Source organism: Meleagris gallopavo, chromosome Z (genome assembly GCF_000146605.3).
Source record: "Meleagris gallopavo isolate NT-WF06-2002-E0010 breed Aviagen turkey brand Nicholas breeding stock chromosome Z, Turkey_5.1, whole genome shotgun sequence".
NCBI classification, from domain to species: domain Eukaryota; kingdom Metazoa; phylum Chordata; class Aves; order Galliformes; family Phasianidae; genus Meleagris; species Meleagris gallopavo.
Genome location: NC_015041.2, coordinates 7882080 through 7891113, shown reverse-complemented (window position 1 = coordinate 7891113; position 9034 = coordinate 7882080). Strand labels below are relative to the sequence as shown.

At 55.0% G+C, this 9034-nt stretch overlaps 1 protein-coding gene across 2 annotated transcripts; it reads right to left on the bottom strand.

The window, feature by feature from the left end:
* Positions 1 to 23: 23 nt before the first annotated feature.
* Positions 24 to 9028, bottom strand: LOC100551284 (receptor-type tyrosine-protein phosphatase F-like). Of its 2 annotated transcripts, XM_019610337.1 has the most exons (19): positions 8842 to 9028; positions 8373 to 8470; positions 7522 to 7708; positions 7337 to 7439; positions 6649 to 6895; positions 6464 to 6503; positions 5792 to 5897; positions 5574 to 5641; positions 5187 to 5329; positions 4965 to 5052; positions 4613 to 4683; positions 4486 to 4522; positions 3666 to 3763; positions 3390 to 3506; positions 2223 to 2380; positions 2012 to 2147; positions 1163 to 1312; positions 906 to 1005; positions 24 to 184 (listed from the first exon to the last, which is right to left on the bottom strand). In XM_019610337.1, the coding sequence occupies exons 1-19, from the start codon at positions 8951 to 8953 to the stop codon at positions 63 to 65; spliced, it is 2181 nt and encodes a 726-aa protein (XP_019465882.1). In that variant the 5' UTR covers positions 8954 to 9028; the 3' UTR covers positions 24 to 62. The 2 variants fall into 2 exon arrangements, with proteins under 2 accessions (XP_019465882.1, XP_031413053.1); XM_031557193.1 differs by lacking the exons at positions 5574 to 5641; positions 5792 to 5897.
* Between the last annotated feature and the right edge of the window lie 6 nt (positions 9029 to 9034).

Here is a 9034-nt window from a genome sequence, read left to right as displayed (position 1 = left end):
CTGGGGTGCCCGAAGCTGGGCGGCACAGCCCAGCCCTGCTCTGGGTGCTCCTGGAGCCTCTGCTACTCCCTGCAGCCCCAAGCCCCGCTTGGCTGCAGCCTTACATTGGCAAACACGGCGTTGATGTAACCCGGCGAACCGTCAGAGTTCAGCGAGGACATCAGGATGGGCCGGAAGGAGTCCGCTGTGGAGGCAAGGGCAGAGAAGGGCTGAGCCATCCTCTGCCTGCACAGAGGGGAGTGAGGGGGAAGGCACTGAAGCAGCTGTGAACCCCAGCTCACGCTATCTGGTGCCTGATCTGGGCTCCTCTGCAGTGACAGTGAGGGTTGAGGCTAGAGTTAAGGTTGGGATTAGGGTAAGGGTTAGGCTTAGAGTTAAGGCTGTGGTTAGAGTTAGGATGGAGAAGGTTAGGTTCAGCTGTGAAAGCACAGAAGGAGGTGGGTATGAGGTGTGGTTCACATGGAGGGAATGCTTTGCCTATATTAATAACAGTCTCAGTTTGTACAAGGAGATGTTTAAATGGGACTTTAGGAAGAATTTCTGCATGGAGAGGGTGGTGAAGAATTAGAACAGGCTGCCCAGGAAAGTGGTAGAGTCCCCATCCTTGGAGGTGACTCTAAGAGATGCTACGATGTGACACTGAGGGACGTGGTTTAGTGATTGGCCTTGAAAAGTCAGGTTTATGGTTGGGTTTGGTGGTTTTGAAGACCTTTTCCAATCTGTGTGATTCTATGATACTATGCAACACCAACCAGAAACTGGTATTTGGTCCCAATGGAAGAATGGTTGGTCCCATTTTTCTGTCATGGTGCTGGGGAGGGAAGCAGTGCTGGCAACAGCATCCTCCCCCTCGATGCTCTCAGGAGCTGGATCGTGGAGCAAGGAGCTGCCCAGCCCTGCAGTACCTGGCAGGATCCCTGGCTTGCGGTTCTTGGGCTGGTTGCTGGGTTTCTCCGCTTCTCTGCACGGCAGAAGCTGGAACAACTCAGAAAACTTCTGCACTGCCTGTAAGGGATGATTCACTTAAGCAAGCGCTTCCTGTTCAGCTCCCTTTCCATCTCCAGATAAACCACAAAGAAACATTCCCCCCCCCTCTCACCCACAGCTGGGTAAGAGTTGTGGCAGGAGGCAGCAGACCTGCTGCACCAGGTCCTGGTGGTACCTTGAACTCCTTCTCCAGGATGCTGTTCTGGCTCTGGATCTCAGCTCCTTGGAGGCAGCTGATGTGACTGACAACTCTCTCCACTGGCACCGCAGTGCAGCCACAGAGCAAGCCTTCTAGCAGCACCTCATACAAAAAGGCATACTGCTCCTGCATGGAGATGGGAGTTAGCGTACCATCTGCAGCAGCTCCTTGGGCAGCACTGGGACTCCAGACTACTTCCCACAGACTGCAACATATTAACACTGACCTGCATTAGGATTGTGCCAGGTCCACCCTTAACCTCCCTGCCAGATACCTTGGGGCAAGCAGCCTTACTCTGAGAAGCAGCCAGCAACTGCAACCACCCAGACAAGACCTCTGCTCCCTCTCAAACCAGACCCCTGCTCTCAGGAAGGAAGTCCAGAAAACCAGTGAACCATTCGTCCTGCGAGCAGTTGGACAGGTCCTCCCAACCTACGTCTTCCTCCATAGGGACACAGCCGTGAGCAGGCTGTGGGAACATAGTATCTTGGCCAGGACACATCTGCCCAGATGATGCCATGTGGGCAAATATCCTGAAAGCCTGAAGGACACGTGCATGCTCCTTGCCTATAAGAGCAAGGACCTGCCCTTCCATGCCAGGACTGTTGGTGCACATGCATGCTGATGCCGCTTCAGAGAGTCTCAGAGGGTCCCTAGGTTTGGACAGCACAATGATAACAAGATCCTGCAGTCTCTATCTCCTGGCAGCTCCAGTCCTGGTGATGGGACCATGGGACAGATCACAGCTGATGTGGCTTTTCACACCACAGTGGGGAGGCAGATCTGCAGTCCCACAGCATATGGGCAGCAGGTGATTCCCCTCACCTTGGTCTGTACCATACAGACCCGCTGCTCCCGCAGCCTCTGCACGCAGTGAAACACATCCACCTTTCCCTCAGTCTTTGCCATCTTCAGGAGGAAGTCCAGGGCAATGAAGGTGCCTGTCCGCCCGATCCCTGCACTAAGGACACAGAAGAGGGGTTGGTACTGCCCTGGCCAGCCTTGCTCCGGCACATGAGCACTCCCCTCCCAGTACCTGCAGTGTACCAGCACAGGGCCCGCAGGAGATTCTGACCCACTTTTGTTCACCATTTCCACTAGGCACAGCAGCTGGGCAGGGTTCCTGGGCACCTCATGGTCTGGCCACTGCATGTAGTGAAACTGCTCCACTGTTCTTGGGAGAGCGTATCCTGCCTGCAAGGAGGGAGATGTGGCTGGAGCAGGAACCAGCCTGAGAAGTTATGTGAAGTACTTGTCAACAAATAGAGGAAAAGCATGGCAGGGATGCACCAGCACCCAGCCCTCCCACAGCGACCACCCATACAATGGCTGCTCCACTGTAGCTGATCAGACAGCAAAGGGCACCACGAGGACTTTGTGCAAATTCACCATATCACATAATTTGCTTTATTCTCCGCCTCTGCACACTCAGAGCAGTAAACGCAGCCTGTGTCTCAGGGGAAAGAAATATCACGGTGTTAAGTCTCTCCATAGTCTTTGGAAAACCATAGCTTTCCCAAATAAGGCATTTCCAAAGACTGATACTACACTGATATGCATGTAGCCACTTTGGTACCAGGCCATCCTGTATTCACTTGTCTTGAACTAATGAACTGCCATGTCCTACCATCAGGTGCTCTTGGAGTCTTATCTTTCAGGTGGACTTTGTTCTAGGCAAGACAGGAACATGTGTAACATCTGCAGCTATACTCCTTGCAACTCTTTTGGTTTCTGCTTATTATCCGAAATACAACCCTCAGTAGAAGTACCCATCCTGAGAAATTTCTTCAGGTAAGCTACCTTAAACCATAATCTCTCTGTTCAAGTTCAGAAGCCTCGAGGCACCACAATGCTTTCATGTGGATCTTCTGCAAGTTGACCCAGATGGCAAATACCTGTCTCATCACTCTGGAAAGCCTGGGTGTGGAGAAATGCCCTTTTATATCCTTTAGCTACTTTTCTACCTTTTGTGATCACCTCTCCCAGGCCCTTGGGAGTGCAGGATCTGCCCAGGTACATAGTCCAGACTCAGTCAGCATGATCACTGGAGCTGACTGCTTGTCTTTGCCTTGCACAGAAACCCAGGGGTGATGCTCTGGAATAATGCTTAGTGACAACAAGGCTGACTCCAAGCAAGACTGAATGCCAGCTGATAACCCCCGAAGAGCCCTGCAACCCCATCACAGCTGCATGACAGCCTTACCTTCTGCAGGCAGAAGACACGTGTAATAATGCCCATGGTGGTCCTGGTGTTGTTGAGAGTTACAGTGAAGTCCCCATATACTTGCTGCTGCTCTGGCCAGTACTGCTCGCACTTGATCTGTCAATGGCAGCACCAACAATTTCATTAGGAGAGCTTTGCAAGCCAGAGGTGGTGTGGAGATGCTTCGTGACCTCACTGAGGGTTGTGCTGAACAAAGCAAAGCAAGGAAGACTGGGCACTGGTAGACCAGAGCTGAGCACAGGCTGGGATGCTTACCCTGTTGTGCTCCACCAAGCCTGTCAGCATCACAATGACCGAAGTTTTCTCCTGCCAGACCATCTGCCAGAAATCCACCACTGTCCCAGGCAAAGGGCCTTGGGAAGGAAGAAGAGAGCCCTGTGTCAGAGCCCAAACCATGGAGGTGCCCCCAGGCTCCTTGCGGCAGTCCCTCTTCCCAGGGCTGATGTGACACAACCTGGGCATGGCAGCACATGGCCGCAGGTCCTGGGCACCCGTACTTTGGCACCCATTTGAGAAAAAGGGACCAGCAAAAGGGAGGTTGGATGAGCCCAGAGTGCACCCATACTGATGGGTACTGGCACAGGGCAGTGGTCACTGCACCAAGCCTGAAAGAGAGCTGCTGCCTACTCATCTGAAAATGAGTGCCTGTCCCACCTATGTCCCCAGAATGATCATAGAATTATAGAATCACGAGGTTGGAAAAGGCCTCTAAAATCACCTAATCCAACTCCAGCCCACTCCCTCATGTCCACTAACCATATCCCTCAGTGCCACATCCACATGTTTCTTGGACACCTTAAGACTCTGCTCACTCCCTGGGCAGCCTGTTCCAGTGCCTCACCATTGTTTCTGAGAAGATTTTTTCCCTAATATTCAACCTGAGTTTACACATTTAGAGTCCTATTTACCCAAAATGATTCAGCAGCTTTGTAAGGACCCTGAGAACCCCCTCTGCTCTCTGCACAGAGCAAAGCAACCCATCCCAAAAGGACTCCAAAGGGACTCAGGAGAGAGTTTGGCAGCTCCTGAGGACTTGTGCCAGCTCTGGGCAGCTCCCAGGGCTGGGAGCACCCACCTTGAGCAGCAATGAAGAAATGCGGGCTCCGGTAGCTCTGTGGGGGAGAGTTTCAAACAGCTCCAGTCAACCATGTTAAACGTTTAATAAGGCAAGAAATAGAGGAGCCATCCTCCTCGCTACCTACATCCACGTAGCTGGCATTGATGTAATCATTCCCCGTGTCAGAGGGCTGTAGCACCACACGGCAGTGATCATCTGGGAGAGAGGAAGGTGGGAGTCAGTGGGCTGTCCTTTTGGGGCAGCACTGAAATGACTGTCTAAGGAAGGGGGTATCTTTTAGGAGAGCTCTGTTTGATCTCTGCTCAGCTTTCCAAGCCTTGGGACAAGTTCAGAAGGAAAGAAGAGCTAACAAAACAACAGGGGACACGGCACAGGAAGAAGATACAATGTGTTTTGAGAGAAGACCATTAGCGAAGTGGCAAATGTCCACACTGCATCCACAGAGGAGCTTTGAGCCCCAGGAGAGCGTTGCTTACATGGAATGATGCTCTTGTAGCGGTTCTTGCCCTCGTTGCACAGCTCCTTCCCAGCACTGCAGGAATGGCACAGAGAGGAAGCCAGTTTCTGCACAGGAGGAAGAGGAGCTCTGCATTAGTCCAGCTGCTGGCAGGTGTGAGGCTGAGTGCTTCACACACCCGAGGAGGGGCTGGGGCTGGATGGATGGTGCAACCAGATGGGAAGGAACACCTAGCACAGACCTGGTACTCGCCCAGACGCCCTGCCTCGTGCCTGTCAACTGATTCATCCTCCATCTGCTCTGCCTCTATCTCTGCCCTTTGAAGCCTTTTCAGAGCATCCAGCAATTCCTCCACGAGAATCAGTGTGTTCAGATTACTGGCACCTATGGGAACGTCAGGACAGGAGGTCAGCATGAGCTGATGGGAGTGAGCTGGCATTTCATTGAGCAGAACCCTACCAAACCCAGCTTCATCCCTCCCCATGCATGTCTCCCTCTCTGTGAGGTGTCTCTTACCCCACACCAGCCAGCTCTGCCCCACTTTGTTCTGCAAGGAACCTCACAGTGCCTGGGAGCACCCTGCTCATTTTTCTAACAAAACAGCCTGTTCAGACTGCTCATACCACACCTCTGCGACACTTTTGGAGGGGGATACTGCTGTTGATCTCAGAGGCGTTTGATCTGTTGCACTTTTGCCTGCAAGACAGCAAGTCAGCCCAAAGATCAGCAGGAGGTGGAGAGCAGAGGGGGATGCCCACATGGCAACATGTCCTGCTTTATTTCAGTGTCCATACCAGGCAGCCCCTGGACAGAACAAAGAGCAGGAGAGGAGAGACATGTACTGACCTGATGAACAGGGGGAGCAGGAAAATCCCCAGTACCAAGACTACTGCAGCCAGCACAAATGCCATCAGCACAGGCAGTCGCTGCAGCAGAGGAATTGATTCCTGCCCTGCAATAAGCACAGCCCAGGATCATGCTCCACATAAACCAAACCCAGTGGAAGGAGACCCCACTATGGTGTGGGGAGGAAAAGAGCTCCCCTCATTTCCTTGCACAGGTTCTGTACTGGGAAGCAGTCATGCAACTGCAGAAGGAGGGGTGATGCTGGGTGCGATGTCCTTCGGCATGGGCATATCTCCATGCCTTTCCCTCAGCACAGAGCTGGGCAAGGTGTTAGTGTTTCTGGGGTTGCATGTGGACTGGGCGGTATTAGGACTGGGATGTGAGGAGAGATGATGGCCTGGAAGCTGCAGGGGGTCCAGCTGCCAGCCATGCACACCTGCCCAAAAGGCCAAGGTACCAAAGCCTGTTGACCCACAGAGAGCCTCAGGATCCAGAGAACATCCAAGAAGATGGAGGTAGGAACTGGTTATAGCAGATAAATACTCCCAGTATCTGGGAAACAGAAGAGCTCCTGGACTCCCCAGCTCCTCTCCTTGCAAGGATTTGGGATGAGAAAAGGAGGGGATACAGAAAGACCCTCAGGCATAGGTGCGGGGCAGAGGAACCACTTACCCATGGAGAAGCTGTAGCAGACGCAGGTGAATGTCTCCGCCTGTTGAAGGGCACAGGACGGAGAGCTCAGAGCAATCCCACATCACCCACGTCACGGCACCCAGGGCCACCAAAGGCCCCAGCTGTGGCTGAGGACACGGCGGTCGCTGCCCTGCCCCGTCCACAAGAGCCCCCGGCACGGGTACCTGTGCTGAGCGCCGGGCGAGGCGCAGAAGGGCGGTGTAATCCCATCCCGGGTGCAGGGGAGCGTTGTGGAAGCCGTGCCCGCGGGTCCCGTCACCCAGCACGAAGTCCGTGGGTGCGCTGAGGTTGAGCACGGCGGCCACGTAGGGGTCGGCAGGGTGGCTGTGGTTGGAGGGCTGCAGCTCCCCCGAGCAGGCGTCTTCCAGCACCGTGCTGTTGTGTGTCACTGCCACGAGCAGCTGGTGCTCACTGCAAGGCAGGGCTGTGAGATGGGGATGGGGATGGGGATTAGGGGGCACGGGGAACGGGATGAGACCAACATGGGGATGAGCTCGGGAACAGGGACAGGGATAGGAATGCGGACAGGAATGAGGACAGACGGGTAAGGGGATGAGGATGGGGATGGGAAGGGAATGGGAACAAGAATAGAGATGGAAATTGGGATGGAGGCAGGGACGAGTGTTTTGAATGGGGGTGGGGATGAGAGAAGGAATGTGGATGGGTGATAAGGATGGGGATGGGAATGAGGGTGGAGATGGAGATAGGGCAGCGAGATGGGGATGAGGATGCAGAAAGTGAAGATATGGGGGTAGCAATAGATATGGGAATGGAGAGAGGTGGACAGAGGCAACTTAAGGGGGGCAGCACTGCTCAGGGCTGCAAGAGCAGAGCAGCCGGGGCTGTGCTCACCTTGCTGCCTCAGGGCGCCAGGAGATGGGGTGCAGGGGAAGCACGGCTGTCCCCTGAGACAGAGAGGTATTGAGCACGAGGCGGGAGCAGCCATCGGGCGTCTCTGCGGAGGAAGATCCCCATGATGAGCATCAGAGGACTGGCACGGAGGGGCAGGAGGAGGAGCTGCGTGCAGAGACCCTCACCTGAGCCGTTGGTGTGAAACTGTGCTGCAGCTCCGGGACCCGCGGCTGTGAGGCCCCGCACGGCCACCACATATGTGGTGCCAGGGCCGTATGTGGGCAGCGGGTGCTCCGTGGTCTGGCTGCTCAGCCTCAGCCGCTCGATCTGCAGGAAGCCGCCGTCCTGCGAGGCCCTGGCCGTGATGTTCAGCTGGGGACAGGACACGGAGCTGGAGGGCAGCGGCCACGATCCTGCAGGAAGAGCCTGCACACCGCAGCCAGACAGCAACACATTGCTCTGCTCCTCCTGCCCCTGTTCCTATCCCAGCACTTGGAGGTGCCCAGGGAGCTCGCCAGGAGCCTCGGCCCTGTGTGTGTGTGAGCAAAGCGTCAGCGCTGAGCAGAGGAGGGCAGGAAAGACTTTGGAGCTAACACTCTAGATAGCAGCAGAGCAGCTGCAGAAAATGGACTTGCTTAGACTGTGCCTTTGCTCTCCAAGCTCTCTGAGCTGGACGGATTTGCAAAGCATCCTCACTGATTTGTGAATCACGTCACAAATTGAGGTGGCTACAAGCTGGGTGCAGCGCTCTCCTCCCTCAGCCCTGCTTCTAGCACTGCAAACCACAGCCTTTCTCATGGCCAGAGCCAAAAATAGGAATGCAAGAGGTGCAGGAAATCCTGTAAGGCCACCCCGCCAGATACATCATTGGAGACTGAGGAACACTGAGAGGAAGTCAGAAACGCTCCAATTCATCACAGCCAGAAATTCAGCTGACGTGGATGGGTGACTGCTGGTCCTCAGGGCTTTCCATGGTCTGCACACCTGCCTGTACAGAGCTGTCAGCGGGGAGGGGCTGGGTGGGGGCCCACGGTACCTGGTACCCAGTGATCTCCCCTCGACAGGAGGGCAGCGCCTTCCACCTGAGGGTCCCCGTGCTGGCATCCAGCTGCAGCTGCTCTGGCTTCTGCGGCACTGGAAGCACAGGAAGATGGAGTCACAAGTGGGGCTGGCAGAGAAGGTCTGAGCCCACAGCAGGATGCCCTCAGCTACTGCCCAGGGGCAGGCTGTGCAGCAAGCCCAAGCACGGTTTGTGCCACAAAAGGAGCGTGCATTTCACAACAGCAGGAGCAGCGATGGTGTGGTGAGGAAGGAAGGGGTAGGAAGGAAAGAGCTCTGCTCCAGGACTCTGCACAAGCCCTTCTGCATGCAGCCCCAACGCCTGGACCATCAGAGCAGGGAGGGGATGCTCAGAATGAGCAGAAGGGACGCCTTTCTCTGCCTCTCTGCTGGTGAACCAGCCCAGGAATGTCCCTTCCCTCCTGTACTATCCCTTGGACACCTACCTGTTTCTTTTGTCCTGATCATCCATGAAAACAGGACTGTGCTGGGGGGCACTGAGATGGTGACAGTGTAGTCAGTGAAGGGCTGCAGGGGAGGACAGGTGAATGTTCCCATCTGGCCGTGTAGGAGCTCCACTCCAGTGACCTCCTCAGCCTTACAAGGAGGTGAGGAAGGCCCTGCCAGCCGGCATGTGGC